At 39.8% G+C, this 23,832-nt stretch overlaps 1 protein-coding gene across 5 annotated transcripts in view; it reads right to left on the minus strand.

Annotated features, from left to right (window-relative positions):
- fam13a (family with sequence similarity 13 member A) overlaps positions 1-23,832 on the minus strand; it is a 50,467-nt gene that overhangs the window by 23,052 nt on the left and 3,583 nt on the right. For 4 of the 5 annotated variants that reach the window (XM_034595212.1, XM_034595173.1, XM_034595191.1 and 1 more), the window contains exons 2-9: positions 23,080-23,275; positions 19,817-20,026; positions 17,894-18,071; positions 15,181-15,328; positions 13,386-13,469; positions 12,526-12,615; positions 8,476-8,723; positions 2,375-2,416 (exon numbers count right to left, since the gene is read on the minus strand). In XM_034595212.1, the coding sequence (XP_034451103.1) occupies positions 2,375-2,416; positions 8,476-8,723; positions 12,526-12,615; positions 13,386-13,469; positions 15,181-15,328; positions 17,894-18,071; positions 19,817-20,026; positions 23,080-23,275 (1,196 nt within the window). Of the gene's footprint in view, positions 1-2,374; positions 2,417-8,475; positions 8,724-12,525; positions 12,616-13,385; positions 13,470-15,180; positions 15,329-17,893; positions 18,072-19,816; positions 20,027-20,594; positions 20,752-23,079; positions 23,276-23,832 lie in introns of those variants that run through there. The other variant, XM_034595202.1, reaches the window with a different exon arrangement.

A 23,832-nucleotide genomic window follows, 5' to 3' on the forward strand; every position in this document is an offset into this window, starting at 1 on the left:
TTTCATGTGATATTGTGGTTTTACTGTGATTTTATCGTGTTCCTTTCACCTTTTGTTTTACTTGTTCACTTATTTTTATTGTCATTTTACTGCTTTTAAGTGTTTTTATTTGCTTTTCTTGCTTTGTTGTCAAAGCACTTTGTAAACTCCGTTTTTAAAAGGTGCTGTATAAATAAGGTTTATTATTATATGCTTAAACCAGTCACAGTAAATCCAATGCTCGCGGGGTTCCATTCAGGTAATCCAGTATTACACCTTCAGGACCTGACTCATATACCAGGAACTTTGAGGAAACAAACAAACTGAGGAGAATTAAGTTGATCTATAATCCAAGTTAAGCTCATGTGTAGACTTCAACAGAGAGACGTATGGGGTGTGTGTGTGTGTGTGTGTGTGTGTGTGTGTGTGTGTGTGTGTGTACAGTTTGTGACAAAGTACAAGTTGGCTACAGAATTAGTCAATGATGAACGTGAGCAAGAGACGTGACAGAGAAAGAGGAAGGATATAGGAAATAACATTTAGTCCAACACTGACAATGTGGACAATCAAATCTCTCTCCTCTGACTATTATATAGACCTGTCAAATCTAATGTCATCTAATATGTCAGAGAGGTATTTGTTTAACTATTTGTTTGGTTATTGAGGATTGTTTGTAGTAGTGTTGGATCATATGATATAGATTATATTGAGAGCTCTCTAATTTGAAGAGGCAGGGATATTAAAAGCACATTAGAGTACAAAGCAGTCCAGTACCACTATGAATTAACATGTCTCGGAAAGTTAACAAACTGCCCATTGTTATTCGTTTTGTAAAATATTATCACCAGTTTACTAAGCATGCTGAGTATAGAGATTATGCAATACACACAAAGAGATTATGTATTCTATACCAGAGTTATTATGTATTATATACTACGCATACCGTACATAGCTGACTCTGGGACTGACCACATGTCCAGGCCATGGATCAGTGTACGTGTTTGGACCTTTGACCGTCTATCATTCATAGAAGGATTTGTATTTTATTACGTTACAATCAGTTTTTTGTTATTTTTATTGTGTCCAGGTTTACTGCTGATACAAAAAATGTACAATAGCTGCAGGTCTTATCTGTATGCCAGCATTTTGATCATTGAAGATATGCATGTCCAATGATGCTGTTGCTACCTGTGATTGAACAACAGTAAGATTTAATCAGACTATAAAAAACTTCAAGCTTGAATGTCCATTTCTTTATGTGAAGCATAAAATCAAATCCTCTGCGCGCCTGTAAACTTGTCACCCTGACAGCAATAATAACATTCACTCACACAAACAGTCGCCCTTGAGCCGTATCAGGTCTAAGGTCACATCAGCAAACAACACTCCGGTCAAACTGTGCCAACTCTAAATGACTGAAGAACGAAGAATGAGTCATTAACACTGGCTGGGCGAGCTGCTGTGTATCGAAGGCTTAAAGTCAACGTAGACCGAGTAATAACAGGGAACGATGACAGTCGGGTAATTGATGATTAACAGGTGATTATCAATGAGGTGTGGCCAGGTAGAAATAAAATGTTATTACTCATGTGTGAAAAAACACGAGGGCTGTTGAGGTCATTCCCTTCACTTGTATTGGATTGTTATTCACAAGGTGTTATTCTATGTTTCATAGTGACAAGGAAATGTCTTAGATTTTGTACTATTGATTTTACATCAGTTACTATTAGGTCTGCAACGACCAATTACTTTAATTATCGATTGAACTGACTGTTAACTTTTTCATTAATGAGTTGATTATTTGATTCTTGGCCCATAAAATGTCAAACATGCTATGAATCAAAACTTCACTAAGCCTGAGGTGACATCTTGTTTAGTGGGAATAACTATAACCACTATAACCAACATATATTTAGTTCACAATAATACAAAGAAAAACAGAAAATCCTGGAACTGAAAAACAACAACCATGCTCTGCATTTTTTTCACATTTTGATAAAAAAATCATTTGATTATCAAAATAGTTTTTTAGATTGTTATTCTGTCAACTACCTAATTAATCAACCAATTATTTCCGTTCCATATATAATTCCTACTGAGCTGTTCAATAACCTTTACTATGACATCATTCTGAAACGGCGTCTTCACCCCGACGCGTCTTGTGCTTTCGCTGCTGTGTCTGAAACACGTGATGTGGTTGCCTCCGCCACAATAACCCAAACGGTGGTGAGCAGACCTGTTGCATGTGCACACTGCCCTGCTTTCCCTCTAACTGGTGGTTCCATTGTTTCACGATGATAATGCACTGAGGCAGCACGCAGCCACTTGACCACACCCCCTGTGCAAAACAACATACTCTCACCCAATTCTGCAAGTGGAGAGACAGGAAGCCTACCTCATGTAGAAGGGAGATATTGGCCTCTCTTCTTCTTGGGAACTGAAAAAAGGAAAGCAAACACAGATTATTAATTAGCTTGCACAACGTGGATATTAAGTGCTTTGGTATAAAAACATTAACCCCTCCACCCCAGCCCCCTCACCCATCACTACATGTTACTGAGGCTGAGAATAGGAGCATAAGGCAGGCTTTTGTCTGTTGAATAATGGCCATGCAGTGCTACACATCAGTGCCTTTGTGGAACTTGTCTCGGGTAATTATTATGAACCGACAGAGAACTGGCTGCTGCTCGAGAGTATAGGCTGGCTGTTTCTCCTGAATGTATGCCAGCTACACATGATGAAATTATGCGACGATAAGGGGAACTCAGAGTTGGCCCTGATGTTGAGATTGCTTAACAATTTTATATCCTGGCACCAACAGGCTGAAAATGTCATAATCACCAAGTGTTGCTTGCCTCAGCAGAGCTGAACACTGCATTATCTTCTCTAAAATCAAAGCGGGAAGGAAAACACTGAAACATTATACGTTAGCCAAAAATAAGTGTTGAAGGAGCTCAATAAAGCTGACTTTATGAATGTTAGTTTCATTTAATGGTTTTCTTACACAACTAGAGTAACATTCAGTAAAGTCCATACTACCGCCAAGGCCCAACGGTCCTCTGGTGAAAACATAACCTCCTTGCTAAAGGTAATAAAAGTCCTGATACATAAGCGTTATTCACTATTAAATGCTTTAAATTTTGTATGGATGTCAAAGAGACAAGCAGGAACACAACATGATCTCTTAGTTTTCAAATACACAGCAGAAAGGATTAGGACAAAGGTTTGAGTTAAAAATATTCAAATAACAATTCCAGAATTCTACCTTCTCATTTCTTTGTTTTATATCATTGTTAATTAAGTATCTTTGGGCTTATTTTTTTTGGTCAGACAAAACAAATTGAGGGCATCCTCGTAGGCTTTAAGAAAAGTGTGACTGGTGTTTGTTTTCTGACGTTTTATAGTATAAACAACTGACTGACTAATTTAATAATTTATCAAGAAAATGATTTGCCGTTTAACTGATACAGTAGTAAGAAATAAGATCTGATCACAGCCATATGTGTGAATTTAGTCCCCACTGCAAGGGTGAGGATTAACAAGTAATATTACCTATTCTTTGTGCACAGCTCAGGAGACGCCTAAGAAGCAACTACACTTTAACTCTGACATTCAGTGGAGGGACCTAATATTCTGGCTTGTTCATTTAGTTTAATATTAAAAAGAGGAACAAAAAATAGATTACTTTCAACCCTCAGTCAGTCCGGAGAGTGGGTTGTAAACACGTCGAGTCTCAGACGTTCTCAAACAGTTGTTTTTGAGTGAATGTTTTGGAGCTGTGTGTTTTGGTACGTGACACGTCTTCTTGAGTTTTACTGTAAGGGGCGGGCGTATCGAGGGGTCAGACGGCACCTCAACAACTTCAAAACAAAGGATTTGGGTTTCAAGTCAGGCAGGAACCAAAATGGGCCAAAGTTCGTTGAACTTCCAAAGTCTTTTCCAGTGGCACAATATACAGGAAATGTCCTTCCTTCCTCCAGCTTTGATTGACGTGCAGGTGTAGTTCACCGAGCAACGCTTCCAAATTCTCTCCGAGTCTCAGTGGGGAATATTTTTTTTATTTCCCCCCCCCCCCACACCCACGTTCTTAACTGGTGTTACACAGTCTGGCAAGCGTATTAAAATAATGTGTGCCGTCACGGCCGCTGTGAATTGCAAAAGCGGAAATCCTGCTTACCCACTACCTTACTGAGGGGATAACAAAAAGCTTTGTAGGGATATTCGGAAAAGGCCTGATCCCTCCAGGGTGAATGGAAAACTACCAATGACAAGTTGGTCAATCTGGACGCGATTCACCTTTTCAACATTTATAAAAATGTGTAGACAAGGGTAGTCTGGTTTAGCAGATGCTAGTCACTTGAATAATCCACAGGTTGGCTCAGTAATTTCTGGCAACTTCCCCCCCTGCCTTACCTTTTCCAAAATCCCTTTTCAACATGGAACAAAAATGCTTCCTGCTTAGCTCGTAGCAGTGAGAGGACTTATATGGAAAACAGTCTGGCTAAGTAAGACCATAACAAGGAAAAATCCTAAATTCATCAACGCATAGGTTAAGTTATTTTTGCAAGAGGCAAAGAATTCCCATGCACGAGTCATTTCAGTCTCTAGTTTGCTCAGGATCCCCAAATCATTGACTTCTGGACGGCTGCTGGACATTCTTAGAATACCTCCGAGCAAAAACTGTGTGGTGGTCAAGACCCAATGTATGTATTGGATAAGCCTGGCTAAGCTAAGCTTGGTATATGCTCATACCATCAGAGAAAGGTGTTATAGAAACAGGGAGCCTCACGATTTTTGGTTTTAAAATGAGCAAGACCTATAGATGATTGTAACAATTTACAGATGCATCTTGTTATATTGTGTCAAGTTTATTTTCATGACCATTACCATGGGTACGAGAGAAAAGTTCAGACACCTATCTCTTTATCTGTAAAAGTACACAGCAGTGCGCTTCATACCATTAAAGAGCTGATGTTGCTGCATGAAAAAGGGAAAACATCTTTTACCAAGACATTCACAGAGGCTGAAAGAATTTAACATACTTGCTGAAACTAGGACAGCTTCTCTTGGCAATACCAATTAATCTATTTATGAATCAAAAAAGGACATAATCCAAGGCACTCTTGCTGTGGAAAAAGTTTTAAAACCTATATTGGTGTGGCTAACGCATGGCAAAGACAACAAAGATAAAAGAAAATACACCTATGAGTTGTGGCACACTGGCCTTCATTTGGGTGACTAATCTTTTTAAAGAGTTTGGGTTTTTTGTGGCTTTAAAATATTCTAAAATGCCCATTGCAACTTCTTATCTGGGTCCAAACCCCAAATTATCTTCACTTATCATCTGATAAATAATTCAAAATACGAATGTGCTCAGATAAAAGCAAGAATTCCTCACAGTGGAGAAGCAGAAACCAATGAATCTTGGGCATTTTCTTCAAGAAAACTGAAGAAGCCTCTTGGATGCATTAGCAATATGATATCTGGTTGACTTTGACTTCCTACTTGTCGATATCCTCTGACTGGAATGAGCATCTTCAATGAAATGTTAGTACAGTTAAGGGCCGTAGGCTGGTATCAGATCTGGAAAAGAGGCTCTTCAGTAACATTAAAAGTGCAGCAGATCCCGTCTGCCCCAGCCAGTGGGTTCCCGCTGTAAATATGTGCTGACATGCTTTCAGACCTTGAGGCTAACGGATGAGACTTCCTGACAGGCGGCCAACAATACTGTCATACCCACAGGGAGCCTGCACTCACACCACACTGCAACGTTCCTCACTCCCACCTATTTCCAACGGGCTTCTAAGAAACCCAATAGTTACATCACAAGATTCAGCGTACCATGGCAACTCCACACAAAAGCCAGCATGCATCCCCTACGTGCAACTACGCAATGCTAAGAGCAAAATATGTTCACATGATGCTGCTATGTTGGCTCATGTGGTGTGTGCAGTGAATGAGGTTGGTGTCATATTTCAGGTACAGGTGAGAGCGCCGTGGTGTACACGATTACTGACTTCATTCAGATGTAAGACTGGATCTGTAATACAGCACAGAGGTCACATGAGAAGGTCTACAAGTGGAGTAAATGCTGAGAACGCGTGTTTAATTTGTGCTAAACATGACCTGGGTCAGCCGGTTGACTCAGGATAGGGGAAGTTCCTGGAATGAAGGGTGCAGGTGTCAATACATGTCATCGCGTAAAAAAAAAAGAAATCTTCTTCGTTAGCACAAATGAGGTGCAAACACACTTTTATTTAAATAAGATTTTTGATTAAAATTCTTTAATGACTTGACTCCCTAATTCAAAACTTAAGAATTAGATTTTAAAAAATCATATTAATTTAAATGCTGCACAGAAGCAGTTTTCATGATTCATGTCATTCTGGATATGTTTAATTCAGCTGTGGCCTATTCTCTTTGTGCAGTGGCGCTGTATGTGCTTCACTATACCGACAGATTGGTCTGACACATACCTATGGAAAGTGAGAGCAAGCTGACAAGCGGCCTGAGAGCAGATATGTACTCATATGAAAACACAGATTTACACTGATGGAAAATTATCATATATTTGCTATGACTTCATGTGTCAAAATCACAGCTACTTAAAAGTGAAACAGTTTTTTTCACCAGACCAAATTCATAAAACAGACACTTTCTCAGATTCTTAAAATCTCCACAGAAACGTCTTGTCTTCAAACGTTGAACAAAAAGACGCAAGTGTGTAATTTTTCAGACACTACTAATGAGCTATCTCATATTAAAGATGGTCAATTTTAGTCTTTTTTCCTGTTTCAGGTGTTTATACGTAAACACGCGCGAGTTCAGACTGATGACGCACATTGCTGAGATCCCCGGTCACGCTGACTGTACATCGGTCACCCAATACGACCTGACGAGGAGAATTTTAGCGTGCGGGGAGGATCAAATTCGCCAGAAGATTTACTGGTACCTTGACATGGTGAGGAAAACTCCTGCCACCTTGAAAGTAATACATTTGTCACTTGATTTAAACAGACACAAAAGATACTGGTCGTTATCTTTGATGAGGTAAACTTTCATAAACACAGAGCTTAAAAAGTAATTGATATTTGTGATATTAGATTTTTGATACAGTTATCATAAACATGTTATCCTGGATAATAACTAGAATTTTTCAAGATTATAAACATAATTGTAACTGCTACTAAAAGTAGAAAAAAATATAGTTATGTATAGTCTGTGATAAAAATATATTACATTCATATTATTTTTAGATTATATGGTTGAGCTACAGCAGTGAGAGTAATAATTCAGTATTTAAGTATGTCTGAGTGCAAACCACTGCGGGGGTGTCATACTAAACGTCTATGTAACGTGTTAATGGATCTGGTGCTGAGTTTTAAAACTTTGATTTATGTCACACTAAAGGTCACGGGTGTACTCTAGAAGTTTTAGCAGGGGCCAAAACATCATCATCACTTCCACACCTCGGCCCTTCAGCATTAAAATCAACATTTACTGCTTTGCCCCAGATTATATTCTGTAGTTTTTCCACCGAGACAAGTTCTTCTCACAGTCTATTTTTAAGGAAGATAAACAATGGAATTGGAGTGTGGGAAAAGATTTTTTTAAACAGTACAGGTGTGATCAACGTCAAGGTTAATGCTACTCTCAACTCCTGGGCTAAAGCAGCAAGAGCCCCAACAACAGGCACAGCTGTAGACTGGCTATTCCAGGACTGAGGACACTTGACACCAAGTGGTTCCAGTTTCAACTTCTTATAATAGGCTTGTTTGCATGCCAGAGGCACATTGCCACGGGGCCTCGGCTTTAGATCCCTGATCGCTGTAAGACACTCCGGACTCTTCACCCACCCTCAGCTGAAGGCAAATCACTTATGCAAACAGTGGTCCTAACCTATTTACGACTGCTAGAGTCCCCACAGTGAGTCCCCTGGAAACGCCGAAAGACAGCATCACAAAGTTAAAACTGAAATTGTTCAACATTTAATGTTAGCTGTGGGGCAATTAGGTTTTTTGTTATACGACCTTAGGTTTTATTTCAGTGCGGCCATAAAGGATCATGCCCACAGACTGTGAACCTAATAAAATCATAAAACTGCAGGAGTAGCAGACTACATTTCAATGCACAGATGAATTTTGTTTTTGGTGAGACATTTTTTTGCTCAGGCTAGTACACTTAAATTATTTATTTCAAGGAAATGGTTGATGAAAAATAATTTAATGCACGGTATATAATGCATGAATATTCGTCTCAGATTAGGCTGTAAATTAAATTGACAGGACTGTACCTCCCAACCCATCACTATGATAAAACCACATGTTCTTGCATGTCTGCCACTAACACAGCTCTACCACTATTTCTAACAGAAATTAGGTCATAAAATAAATTCTACAAAAATAGATATCCATATGCAAGAACGTGTTAAAGTTCAGTAACTGCTATTTCAAATATTTTTTCACAAAGGTGTGTGTGTTTGTATCATACACTGACCTACTGAGGGCCTCCATGCTACCAGAGGGGCTGACATCGAGATGGCTGGGACGCGAGGCAGGGTCTGGGGTGTCTCGGCGAGCCAGAGTTATGGGAGATGTCTCCATCGCCTCTGGACTCGGGCTTCTCAGTTCAGAGCTTAGGGGCAAAACTATTGGAAAGGAGCGAGGTATCACATGGGGCAACCGTGCAGAGCGGCTGGGCTGAAGGACAACGTCAGGCATGCTGTCACTCTTCCCTTTCTTCACCTGTGATATGGAGAGGAAGAGAAAGAGAGATTAACAACAGGTGAGTCTCGTGACAGGAAATATGAGACAGCACCGGAGGGAAATGAGACACGGCGAACGTGCACAATCATACTCGTATCGCCACCAAAACAGAGAAACCTTTTCAACCTTTGCTTTGGTTCCAATAAAACATGCATTTGAGGATCTTCTGAGGTGAGGCAGAGAGCAATACAAGAACCACATCAGAGGGTAGGGGAGAGAAGAGGTTAGCTTATAAAACCGTGAGGTTAGACTGATGTTCGTCTTACCGTGCGGACCTGGAGTGGGTATAAACAGCGTGAACCACCAACTGTCGTGTAGGAGAAGAACCTTAACCTAACTACAGCCACATTGTGAAAACCACCCCTCTGCATTTTACTGAGTTTCAATCGAGGAAACCCAAAAGAAATGTTAGAGAATGTGTCAAGAAGCTTTGCCCACGCACAATGAAGCCAAATAGCCGACTGGCTGTGTTAAAAAGAGTATTGATAATGGTAGGAAACAACCAATGCTAAAGGAGGCTGGGCTTTAGAGAAATAACTGCTGGCTGAATTAAAAGCCTCACTGTTGTACACCAATTAGAGGTGGAACATTTCCATTTGGGGTTTAACCTAATGGCTTGTTCTAAAATCTATGGATAGGCTTCCATTTAGACATGTAGTCGTTGGTGCACTTAATGGGCAAATCTTTCGGAACGTAATTAGCTCTACAAGCTTCTTTAGCTAGAACAGGTATGGATTTGGCCCCTGGTGGCTTTGTAATTGATTTAGCTAAATTTGTCATTCAGGGAAATCCACAGAGGAGGAAAATTAGATTGAAAAGAAATGTGGACATATTTCAACAAACTCTGGGGAGATATAATGGAGCCACGACTGACAAATCCCTATTCTACAATCCAGGTATATAAGGCTGTTTCTCTTATGTCTTACTTTGCTTCTTAAAAAAAAATGTATTTCCACTTTAATTTAAAAAAAAAAAGATCTGACAGATAATTGTGAAATTCATACAGATATTTAGCTGCTTCTCCTGATTCTCAGTTTCTGCATGTGCATAAAAAAGAAAAGAGTTCAAACTCAGCAACATGTTGGAAATAAATAGGTCAGATTGTACAGAAGCCCGGCAGACAAACATGAGGATATGACCTGGTTTCCAAAACATGGATTAACTAATAATTTAAAAGTTTGTGAACAAAAAAAATGAAAAAAAATATTCAGTACTTGATATTCTTTCTCTGCAGTGATCTGCTGCACTGAAAAGGCAGTACTGAATGGCCTTAAAGCAACCTGCACCTCTGTTGACTGATCCCTATTCAGACTGGGGACAGCCCATCTCAAAGATGTTGAGCTGTTCAGAAGTGAGTCTGCAATATGATCCATACCTGTTCTCCTTTGGCACAACCACAACAAACACTTTCACTGGAGTTTTTAAAACATTTCCTGTTTTTGTTTTTGTGGTCCTTACATTGCAATAGAATTGTGTCATCAGTAATATTAATTGAAGTACAAGGATTTAGTAATATTCTACCAATAATTTTCTGTCTACCTTTTAAATTCCTATGCTCATGTATTGTGTGTAATCATTTATGAGGTCCTGGTTACGGGTAAGATTCAAATTGTGGTTAAGTTAAGGATAGAGTGAGGCATGAAGTGTGTAGCTATGCAAAACATGTTTGTGTGTTTACAACTTCCCCTTTGATCACAGTCATCCTACTTAATTACAGGTGCATAATAAATCAAACAGATAAAACGGACATGTTTAGGGCTTCCCAACTGAAGTGTGTTTGTGAGTTTCTCTCACCAATAGACCGAACAAGAGGAAGATCGATACTGTCTAAAATGTAGACTAATGACACACCTCCCAGTGCCACAGCACCAACCATATGCTCTCAGCATCAAGGTCAAGTCTGCGTTGAGTCAGGCTTTGAGGTTGAGACAGTTTTTATAGAAGAAGTTTGGGGAAATCGAAAAGATAACATGGTGATGATGAATCACTTTCATAGACCATAAAAAAGGTCAAGCCATTTACGGTAAATTAACATTTCACAATCATTGGCAGTGAGGGTTCTTCAAGAGGCTGTTGAGTTCAGCTTTAGTCATTGCAATCAGCAGTTGGTTATTCAATATTAACTTAGAATCTCATAAACATCAGGCGCTTTATATTGTCATATTAGTTTAATGTGGATGGTTTAGGTTGAACAGTATTGTAATAGCACCCCCTACTGGCTCAGCTCTTCGGCAGTTTCTGCCTAACTGGCATTGTTACATTAAATGTTTGGTATCGACCGTGAACTGTTGTTGCTGCTTTTATTACAACTAAGATTAGGTCCAGAATCTCCTCATCTTTACTGTGCCCGACATTTACTGTATTACCATTTTATCAGGACTTCCGACACTATTGGTGCCCTAAAAAATTACACAGAGGAATAAAAACTAGTGCCCATGATGATAACTCATTTTATTGCAATCTACTGAATAAGCGATTTGCATTGATTATAGTGAATTGTTTTCTATGATTAGTCGACTGCTGTCCAAGCTAGCTAACATACTAATGTGATATTTTAAATAATTCTATCCGTTCAATTACATGTGCATTGTTAGATTAATTACTACACCTACTGCTTGTTACCAGTTTCACAACTATCTTCAATAAAACATTTAAGGTTATTCTCTGTCTTCCAAACTTGTTGGTAGAGTTCCTTGAGTGGATCGCTGCATAGCTGCAAACTACCTTCTCAGTTTAAAATTGTAAACAATTTCAGGCATCTAAAATCCTTAAGCTCTTCGTACCAGCTCTCCTTTCCATTTCCATCCATTAGCTATACCGTTTATCCCTTTGGGGGTTAAGGGGGTGGCTGGAGTCAATCCCAGCTAAGGAGGGAGCCAGTTAGACCATGAACAGGTCACATAGAGACAAACCACCATTCACACACTCATTCTAACCAATGGTATGAAAAGGAGAATTGAATTTAGAGGGGCCAACCAGCCTAAGCTGTGTGTCTTTGGACTGTGGGAGGAAGCAGACATGGGGAGAACAGACTCCACACAGAAAGATTGTAAACAAAAGGAGGAAAGGAAATACTCATCATCACCACATTTTTTTTTTACTCTCTTGAGATTACAGTATCTTCCTGTTGGTCAGCATTTCTTGTATCTCTACAGTGACACTGGTCTTGATATGTTCACCACATTATGGCATCAGATCTGTTTTTAAAGCCGACGTCAAAGACTTTACTACTCATTTATACCACAAACACAAACGAATGAATGCGCAGCTTATTTTAACAGTTGATGTGAGATCCAAGGGGCAGAGTTTAAAACAACAAAATCTAATTCATCAGATGTTGCTCCCTTATTGGCCTCTATGATATAAACAATTGAATCCAGAGCAGATTGTAAAACATGAACACAAACAGGAAATCTCTGAGCTTTAATTCAACTCACATCTAAGGCCAAATGTTGTTATTGTGATGGGATTCATCTGTAATTCTACCCCAACAGAGTCGGAGGAGCATAACATAACCCATGTTTGACTATCACTGCAAAATAAGCGTTGTTGTTTGTTTCCTGCTGCAGATTGCCTTTATCAAATCACATCATGTGACTGGGCAGCTAGGCCACAGGCATCAGAGGCTGTCTGAGAGATGACCTCAGGCTAATCAGCACGAAGGCAATACAGCCGATAAGAAAGCAGTAGTTAGGTATTTATTAGAAAGGGTGAGAACTGGGCTGTAGTAAACCATGAGGTAAATTAATCACACTGACAGTAGCAAACTTATTTTCTCTACCTTCTTCCTCCTTGATCTTGCCTTTGAAGTGTTAGAGGTGGATTTGCTCAAAGGTCCGGGTACGTTTTCTGATACATCTTTTTGTCCAACCTTGAAAAATTCATAAAATAAAAATGAGAGTAAGAAAAAGGGAGAAAGATTGGAGTACATTTCTTTAATGTTACTGCTGCGTGAAAAATGCAGCCATGAGTATTTTAAACGACCAGGAAAAAAGTGAGGTAATAAAATCAGATCAGGCTGCAAGATAGTATCAATCAATTTGTTGTACGTTGTCAGAAAACAAAATCTGGCATACAGTGGGGTCAGACTAACCTCTTTCATAATTTCAGCATGTGCAAGAAATAATCTGTATCAGTGTCTGTTGCACATTGAAAATAGGTTGCCATCATCGCGTGTGTGTGTGTGTGTGTGTGTGTGTGTGTGTGTGTGTGTGTGTGTGTGTGTGTGTGTGTGTGTGTGTGTGTGTGTGTGTGTGTGTGTGTGTGTGTGTGTGTGTGTGTGTGTGTGGAACACCATTCCAGGCAGTATTGACAGGTCAGCTGACACTGATAACATCTTTAAAGCTCACAGAAACCTACACGGAATTGGCTTTGGTGTTGGAAAACAGCTTTTCCAAAACAGGCCCATGTTATGTTAATCACGTCAGACACATCACATGGTTAGTGTTAAAAAGGACTATGTAAGGGAATATGAAGGGTTCATGCAAGTTTGACCTGGGAATGTCACGGATAAACAACAACAGTGCATTTCACAGCAGACAGACTGGGACAAAAGCTTCCACAGCCGCTACACTGAAGAGCATGAACGCATAAACAAGGACGCACGTATGCAGGCATGCTACAGAAAAGCAGAGCACGCACTTTTGTCCTGGGAACTGGTGTTGGTGTCTTTGCATTGAGGTGGCCGGGTGCCTTCTTTGTGTCTGTGTCCGTCACATGCGCCTCCTGGGACTGGAAAGAGGACAAAGATGACAGTCGTTCTTTGCATTTGTAATCTATATCTTAACAACAGTAGAGTAACACAGGAGAACAAATCATATTTAACCACAGCCCAGGAAGCCTTGTTTGCAGGTATGTGTGCACTTTTCTTCTGAGAGCCCCAACAACAGGCTTCAGAATAGATTTTATTAGGGTGACATGCATTCTCAAAACATAAACACTTTCACGTACACCTCCTGCTCCTCGAAATTTTTATGACCCTAAAGGCAACACCAGTGATCATGTGTGCTGCATTCAAAGGCATCAAGAGGAAGCTGGCGAGAGGCTGCGTGCATGCGCATATATATGTTTAGTGTTTTTGTGCATGTGTGCATGCCTCTGTGTAAGATGATCTTATGTGACTGAGGGATTTCCCATAGCTCAGCGGGGTCTCATGTGGCAGCACCCTTACAGTAATTCGCAACACATCACAGACACTTGTGACTGGAAATGTTATCATTACAAATTTTAACTGTGTCGTCAGTGTTTCCAGATTTAATTTGACTTCTACATAAAAAAAAAATATTCCTTCCATTTCACCGACTAGAAAGAATTTACATTTGTTGTGATTTTATGCTACAATGTTTTTAATTTCTTTTTGTAATGGGAATTTTTGGGGGGAGATTATATATTTTATATTGTAAATTTATTCAATTAAACTCATTTTTATTTTCTTATTGTTTTTATTTCTTATCCCAATAAATAGTTTTATCCCAATTTACTTCTTATTCTGTAAAATCCTTTGATTTTGAATTTTTCATATAAATCTAGGTTGTGACTGGGAAATGCATTGTCAAAAATTTTTAAATGCCTTGAGATAATGTATCAATAATGAATAGGCACTATACAAATAAAACTGAATTGAAATTGAATTAAATTAATGTTCTTCATGGACTTTTTAGAAATTTAACCGGAATCTGAGAAACAGATGGTTTGTTGTGTAATTCCTCAGGTAGCTACAGACGCAGCAACAAGATGCAACCAGGAAAACCAGCAGACCAGACAAACCAGCCGATCAATAAAGACATCAGCCATGCAAGCAGCAAATATAAATCAACAACTGCAGTCTCAAAAGAGCCACCTGTGGAGGTGTTGCTCCTGCAAGGCTGTGATGTAAGATCAATACTCAAATCAATTTAAGCAGGTATTTATAAACCATCACTCCTCCAAGTAAAGAGGCAGATGGTGCGATCACAGGGCTATTTTTTTTCAAGTGCATGGGCACAACATGTGACCCTCAGTGGTTTTTCTTACCTACTTCACTCACCACCAGCACAGGTCTATTCCATATTAATACTAGAAGGGCACTCAGAGAGCATATGCCTCCGCCAAGGCCCAACAGTCCCCTTATGAAAACACATCTAAATTCCACAGATCCCAATTTTTATTTCGATCTGCACCAAATTACACACTCTCATAAACATCAGTCCCCTAAACATGCACGATTTTTTTCATTAAGATCCATGAATTATTCTCTGGGGACACACAAAATTTTGAAATACAACCCAATTCGCAATATTAAAAATCCTGACCGGGATTCGCACCAAAATTTAATCCATCCTGAAGTTTTTGCATAATCCTGCTAACTAATTAATTGACAGACACACAAACGCAGATGGAAACATAAACCCCTTGGCGGGGGTAATGAGCAGTGGATATTCCAATGAGTACACACTACCTTGACAATGATGAGGGTCGATAGTTCATCTGAGCAGCCTTCTTTTTCTTTGTCGACCTCAAATATGCTGTTGTAGTTCTGGATGAGCTTGAGCATGAGCTTGTTACAGATATGTTGGTCCTTCATGGCTTCAAACCCAGGAGCCACACTGGAGAAGAGAGTAAAGGGACAGAAAGAAATCCAATAAACGAGATATTATCAGAGTAGAAACTAAGCAGAGGGCGTGTTAACAGATTTCTGGTCTACATTTTACTCTAAAAGAATGTGCTGCATTGAACAAAAACAGTTCAACAGAGACTTTGATTCAGTCGTGACACGGAGATGGAAAGTTGGTCGTCAGTCGACCTGATTAACACGGCAGAGCTCAGCGACCCCAGTGAGTGCAACTTCTGATGAGGTGCGAGTTGTTTCTGAACAGCTGTGTGAGATGTACACCGCTCGGCTATAAGCCAAACTGTAGGCCTAATTATATAACACAAAATACCCACAGAGTGTGATGAGGAGGTTGTACACATGATACAGGATCTAGTACAGTGTCTTCTTCTTGGCTTTCTCCAGTGGGACTTGATTTATTTTCTATGCAGTGCTCGAAAACCCACGTACATTACTGGAGAGGTAATCAAACATCTGGAGAACAGAGCAGCTGTAGGTCAGGTAAGGTAGTATGAATATGTAAACAACGGAGAGAGATTTGAAAACATCAAACTCTTTTCTATATGTCATTTGATGTTTAATTCAAATTAGTTTACTACACTTAATGTTATTAACAAGTCTGACTTCAGAGATTACTAGAGTTCAAGAGCTGCACCAACATATTTCCTTCATCTTTGAACCAGAGAAGAAACAAACCTCAGTCAGAGCAGTTTTACACAGGCGTCTGACAAAGTATAAAGAGTCATATTAATGGGACATTTCACTTGAAGATATTGTATACTATAAAACATTATGACTTTAGCTTTTCTACATAAGCAACAACACCATCTGCTGGCTAAACATGTCACCAGGCACAAAGTAAGGGGGGAAATTACATCAGCCATGTGGTGAATTTTTATACTTTTCTGATTAATTTCTCTATTAAAGTGTTGTTTTCTTTGTTAGCAAACTTAGATGTTTCACCAGTTTTGGCTGCAATTTGATATTAAAAAGCTGTTTCCATTTGAAATAAATATCACAACTTTTATTCTGTTTTCAGTAATAATTGTAAATTTTACCCTCTTGACCGCTTTCAGACATGAACTATGGAAAATGACCATAGTCAAAAAATTGGGTGCGGACATTTTATGGAATTTGCAGGATGAGATTGTCTGAGTCAGATATGTTTACAACAAAAGGAAAATGTTGGGTGAGGGGTGTCGCCTGGGAAGAGCATGCAGGAGGCGGGACATTATGTATAATTTCCGCTACGGAAATCATATATTTTTGTTTACAGAGTATCAACACTGGCGTCAGCCCTTATCACCAAAAGCTCTTGAACTTGTTGTCTTTCCAAGTTAGCATCTTTGTCGGCATTTTCCACGTCTATGAATGATTCTGATCTGGCATATGAAACCAATGTTTAATATCTAACTCACTAGGCAGAAATATCTGGATCATGATTGAATCCCGCAGCATCTGCTATCAAGACTGTCTGGCCAGCCTATTTTTTTTCCAGGTGAAGCCAAGCTGTCTCTCTCTCTGTTAGTTATCTTAAGACTGCAAAAACATTGTTGTCAAGGTCAAGTCACAAAACCTTCAGGACTCTGAGTTATGTTCTTCAAGGACACGAAGGAGGTTTAGGTATAAGACTGAAAGTCAGGTCGCCTCCAATGCCATTGACTGTGAATCGTTCAAACCAATGTCAGACAGAGGCATTCATTTTTATCTTTACCCAGTGATGACCTCCGCCAAGGAGGTTTATGTTTTCGCCAATGTCAATTTGTTGGTTGGTTGTTGTTTGTTCGTCAGAAGGATTAACGAAACTTCTCGATAGGATGGGACATGGGCCAAGAAAGACCCCATTAGTTGTTTTGTTACTCTTTGTTCCATGACAGTAGATTTCCATAACCATCAAAGATAATCCTTAAAGCTGCAGTAATGAATATTTTTGGAATAGATCAAACATCCAAGTAGATTCTCTTCTTTTTGGTTTCTGACCTGCAAATTTGCTGTTCTGATTCACTCTGATCATCTCATGATGCCAGCCACTGCAGGCCGCTGTTAGTGAAGAGATTAGCTGCTTAAGATCCAGATATTTCCCTCAGTTCCATCAAAGTTAGGTCAGACCAAAATAGAACCATGAAAAGGGAGTGAATGTTGGACGCAAGCTCAAAAACAAACAAATGTACTGATGTGAGGTTCTGAAGTATTTGATTCCTCAATTACTTTCTCAAACTCATGTTGCAAGAAGTCTGCTCTAGTGAACTGTCCGTCCCTGCAACTTGACCTTCATATATACGAAACAACCGGCTGCTGTTTATCCCACTTATCCTATTTGATTGGATTAAAAGTTAAATATTCTTCCAGCGTTTTTGTAGCTAGGTTTAGAGTGGATAGAATTGACTGAAACAAGGACAAAGCGATCCACAATCAAGTAGGGTGGTGTGGTGGCGGCCCTTTGCCCCTGCATCTTCCAGCGCCCTTGAAAATTGTTCTTGAAAAGCTGCAGTGGTGTTTTCATGGGTCCATTGGTATTCATCTTTGAGTCCTTCACAAACACAAAAAAAGGTTAACTTACTGGAAGACGCTGGGTCCAAACACGGTGGCAAGGTTGAGGGCAGTCATGCGGTTGTCTTTGTGGTTGCACTCCACAAGTGTAAGGAAGTGGCAGAGGTAGCGGAGGAGGCTGAGGTGAACATCTGGAAGCTGCTGGAGCAGGTCTCTCATATCTGACCATGAGCCATCTTCACCGCACTCTACACACACACACAGCAAGATGTCAGAACAAGAGTATAATGTTGGGACTACGTTTACATGGATAGCAGTATTCCAATTATTGACTTTATTCTGAATAAGACATTATTTTGATGATGTTTACATGAGTTGTTAATAGAATATTGGACTGAGTTCTATTCTAGTTCAGACTATTGACTTCATCTGGTTAATATCTCAGTATTGTTGTCCAAAACACAGTCACTGATAGTTCAGGAAAACTGAAATTTCTGGCAAACAAACTTTTGCAGAGGAGCTAAAACCTGCTCTGGTGCTTAAAGCAGCCTTTTCATAACCCCCACATTCTGCTCAAGTCTCTTCACACTCAAATCAAATGACCGGTGATTAGTGACGCGACTGACCGGATTTCCTGGGGAACAGTAGACACTACGCAAAGCATGAATGAACTCAAATCCTTAGTTTGGCAAGTAGTTTTCCAGCCAGTCTCCAGCAGGCAGTGATCTCTCCGTCCACCTGCTCTGTGTAATATCTAATCTTGAGTTGTGGTGACTAGTAATACGTGAGCATTAGAGCAAAGAGCCGGAAAATATGTTGATGCTATTACTCTGGATACATAATTGGGTCAGAGTTGGATAAACGGATATGGCTGCTGATCCTGAATGACAGAGTGACGCAAACGTGTGTGAGTGTGTGCACGTACGCAGGTGTGTGTGTGTGTACATCTGCCTGAATAAGTGGAGTACATGGTAGGTAAATATAGGTGTTACCAATCACAGTGGTTATAGAGCAGGACCTTTGTTCATTGCATCATCAACACCTGTGTTTACTTCTCTTTCACGTCAAAAAACATATTGTTTTTTTGTTTTGGATTTAGATTGCAGAACAAATTCCCTGTGTGGGCGAATAAAATATATATATTGACGAATATCCTTTATCAATTAGTACTTTCATAATCTGAACAGTCTCTCAGTCGCCTGGAAACCAGATCAATCAGCATCTCATGTTTATTTGCTCTTGCAAATGTAAATTAGTCTGGTGATGTCAGCCTAGTCTGTCAATGAGGATACTGCTAATCAGACTGCTTGTTAAAATACAGATCCACCCATTTGTCAAATTGTTCTTATTTTTCCTAACACTGGGGCATCAAAGTCATTCATAAAGTAGACAAAAATAATGTTTTTAATGTAGCGGTCAGGCCCTGCACCAATGAGTGGTTTCCTAATGCAGCCTTTGGCAACGGGCCCTGACAAATCAGCTGATGTTTAAAGTATGTGGCGTATGAGGGCAAACACGATTACAGCAGCCAAAGTGTACACTCCTCTCTGCCATTAAACCGATTAAACCCTGTGATGGAGGAGAGCCGGGAGTGAGCACAGATTCACCTGCCAAAGATTCACTTTACCTTTTATGAGCTTCAAGAGTATTGACAGAAATAAAGAGGTCCATCGCTCCTCTGATCACATAGACTATACATGAATCACTCACACACACACACACACTTGATGCAGCAGTGCCTCTATGTGCACGGCCTGATGCACATGTCTGCAGAGCAAATAGAAAAGTTCACCATCTAAAGATAGCTTCGCTTATCGTCCCATCAGAGTCATGACCCAGATATTCACAGTGAATTCAGGAAGCCGTTCACAATAAATATCAGATGGCGGATTAAAAAATCTGAAACTGTTCCAGTCGAGCTGGCAGCTGTCTCTAGAAGAGAACAAGCATGGAAGTACTGTAGCACATCATGTAGAGTCTAATGTTCTCCTACCTTGGTAGTGCTGTATTAGAGCCTGCTGGACTGTTGAGTCCACCAGACCCTCTGGCAGCTCCCTGAGATACCGTTTCAGCAAACTGGCCACGGTACACGTGTCGGATTCGGAGAGAAGGTCCACTTCCTCGCCTCCCTCCAGCCGCTGCTTCAGGGTCTCCACAGCCCGGACGCTCCCATTCACTCTGAACAGGCCTTCCTGCTGCAGGGCTGGAGGAAAGTCAGAAAGAAAATAAACATTATTCAGTTATAGTTATCTCCTGTGGGATGGAGAGCTATCAATTATTCAATAAGATAGCCTACTTTTAGTTTAGGATAGCTTAAGTAAGTAGCTTTATGAATATGATTTGATTGAGGCTAAAAAGTATCATATTCTATATTCATGTTTTATTTTAAAATCTATGGCTGTAATGTCAGTCCATCTTTGGAGCAATATCTCAATCACAAATAATTCAAACTTTATGGGAATACTTAATACGACTAGTTTAGTTGATTAAATATTAAAAAAATAAATGACCAAAATGGTATTTTCAGAGCTCATTGGATTAGACTCAAATTGTCTTTTCCTGAACAGTCCAACAGCTAAAGTTCATCTAACAATGACCAAACCGTTTCATTAGCATTGGTATGAAGAGGGCACTTAGCCTTAGCCTGGTGATGGGGCTAACGATGTGGCTAACGACCCTTTTAGCTAACGTGCCTGAACATGCTAACCTACCACGACAGGTGCTGATTGAAGCAGCAGCTAAGCTAACAGGTGGATGGAGGGTGACGTTACCTGGAGCAGCTAATAAACCGACCCGCGTCAGTGAAGCTAGTGACGAGGCGCAGACTCCAGGTCCTGTGTGACGTCAGTTAGCCTTCAGCTCAGGTGCTGTGACGCTCGACTTCAGCTACGCGAAGTTAAAATAGTAAAACTGTTGCTTCCTACCTTAGCTGAGGCTGTTGTTCCCACTGCGACCACTAGGTGTTGCCAGGGAGACATATTTTTACTGACGGTGCTTTGTGATTGGTCGCTTCACTCTCACGAGGAGCGTCTCACTTTGGTTTTGTCTACATATAAATAAATAAATCCATTCAGATTTGTTTACATTTAGTTTTTATTTGCCCATATATATATAATATTATATATAATATAATGTCAGCTATTTCACAAAGCCTCTCTCTCTGTGCTTAACCCTCAACAAGAGTTAGGAAAAACTACCAAAAGAAGAATCCTCACATCAACATCAACAAAATAAAAGTATTTACAACATTGATTAGATTGATTAGAATAAACTGTAACATAATGGAGAGGTGTGTCAAAGTTTAAAGTATTTGTACGTAAGAAGATGTCTGATAGAGGGAGCAGCAATGACAAATGATTGTCATGGTAGAATATGTGAGTAGGTGTATTCTAAAACAAACAAAGTGATTTAAATATGCTACTCGACCATAGACTGTATATAAAATTATTCAACACATTGACAAACACAGTCTGATAAATCACAACCAATGAGTTCAACATGAGGTAAAAACTATTTAGGTCTTAAAACTACATTTGGACACAGGGACACTTTTAGGACCAGGCCCACCAGATGGAGGATGGAGGACTGGTCATCAACTGATATTCAGCTTCTGTGGTACAAAGCTATAGCAAATCTGCAATGATGAATCATGAAGGCCGAAATACAGCAGAGTAAACCTGGAGCTTTTGAGGCCCCAGGGCGATTTACCACATAAGTCCTGACGCACTACAGAGCACTGGCAGATGACGTGAAAAATAAAAATACCAAAGACACATACACTGGGTCATACACATACATCAGCATGGCCTGTCTGTGTTTCTCATGCTGTTGTGGCAGCAAAGAAATTAACCAAAAACTGGTGGTGATGTGATGACTTGGGACTTGCATGGCTGCTTCTGGAACGGGCGCTCTGATGTTTACTGATATTGACGTAACTCATGATGGCTGCAGAAATGTTTCTGTCTGCCAATTTTCTGAGAAATGCATCCAAACGTAACTGGAGGCGTTACATCATGCAGCAAAGTAATGACCCAAAACAAATGACTTCATCGGTGGAAGGTTGGTCTAGTCAATCACATGGTCTTTACCCAATAGAGCAACATTTCACCTCCAGAACCCGTGTGGTCAAAGACTGGAAGAGCATCACGCCATGGCAGCCAAATTTAAATTTCTCTGTTCTTTTACTTTTGATCAACTAAAAAGGGGATAGTCTGATACAAAAGGTGCTGTGTCCTAAGCTATTTAACACATCTATATGTGAATATCAGGAAATAAATTCTGACCTCTTTTAATCTTAGACCCAAATGTCTTATGCTTGTATGGGTTTACAGGCCAAAGGTGCCCAGACCAATATGGTGGACGTGTATATGTTTAGCCAATATATGTCTATAGTATAGATTCTATACCACTGGGTTCTATTGAAAAGGGCCTGAAGTTTCTGTAAGCATGAGGAAAACAAGTTCTACCTTCATGTGCTGACATCTAGTGGTCAAACCGAATAACTACAGGGGGGAAAAGTAGGTCATAACAACATGTCCCCATGTTTTAGCTCTTTAACTGAAAACAGTACGTCACATTTGTGTTGATTGTTTGATTGTAAGTTATAAATGTTATTTATTGTTATTTATTTTTCTTCTTTTTATACCTTTTGCTAGTTTTAAGTCTTTTGTCTTATTGCTAACGTGTTCTTATTTATCTATTATATTTCATGTCTTTGATTTTATTGTAAAGCACTTTGAGCTGCAGAAGGTGCTGTATAAATAAATGCATTATTATTATTATTATTATTATTATTATTATTATTATTATTATTATTATTATTATTATTATTGTGTTGAAATGCATTCTCTGTAGTTTTGTATAGATTTTATCAAGTATATTTAGCTACAGGTCCAGTCACCAACAGATTTTTTTTTTTAATTTACATTTAATTTATTTCTGCAGAATATGAAAATCAATGAATCGAATCTTGACTTAGTATGTAGGGCTGTGTATTGAATCATACTAAAATACAAGCGTACTTTTTGTTCAGACTACATCATTTTTGGGTGGTGATGTAGTTAAAGTGCAAAGCATAACTACACAACAAAAAAATCCAATGTTATTTTTGACAGTGCAGACATGACGCCTGGCAAGTTTCATTAGTCTACTAATATAATTTAATATTATACCGGAAACTGAACATATATGTCTGGAACTGTAAAATGAACACATAAAAAATTATGAATGGAACACTATAAATGAGTTTCTCCTCACCATGTTTGTTGAGATGCTCCACCATCCTCTGCACCACCAGTGGCACCCCGTCCTCCACCAGACCCCTCTGTCGCAGCTCAAACAGGGACGCTCCAAACAGCTTGGTGTGCTTCGCTGCCACCATCCTGGTTCTCAGCATGGGTATCTGCACCATCTTCTTCATGTCTTCTTTAACCTGCACCGCCGTCTTGTTGTGCTGCACAGAGAAGAGCAGAGAGCAGCCGTCAGACACTGCGACCACAGACGCCAGTGATGGAAACCGCCATCAGGTTGGGGGAGACCCTGCTGAGACACCTGCACTGGAGGAGGGAGGCTCACTCTGCTCCATGGACGAAAAGTGTGTGTGTGTGTGGAGGGGATGCTGGGTTAAGCATCTCTACGCATTGCCAGTCCACTTGAGGTACGGAGGGTGTTGAGAGCTGGGAGGCAGAACAAGAGGAGGGCTGGCCGTACATGTGTTGCTACGACAAATATCAGGTTACCATGCAACACCTTTGGAACAAGGTATCACCTGCCTAAACACACAGTAACAGATCAGCAAAGACGTAGAAAAATAAATTAAACACTGGAGTAAATTACATGTATCACAGAAAGATTGAGTAAATGTCCTTCCACCTGTGATGTGCTCTATTTGCCAGGCTGAGCTGATTCCTCTCAGCCGACAAGAGTCCAAGCACAAAGTGAAGGTGTTAATTCACCAGCTGTTTTCTGATCTGATAACCACTGGTAAGGCAAACAGTGCCACATGTTTCC

Source organism: Hippoglossus hippoglossus, chromosome 1 (assembly GCF_009819705.1).
Source record: "Hippoglossus hippoglossus isolate fHipHip1 chromosome 1, fHipHip1.pri, whole genome shotgun sequence".
Classification (NCBI taxonomy): domain Eukaryota; kingdom Metazoa; phylum Chordata; class Actinopteri; order Pleuronectiformes; family Pleuronectidae; genus Hippoglossus; species Hippoglossus hippoglossus.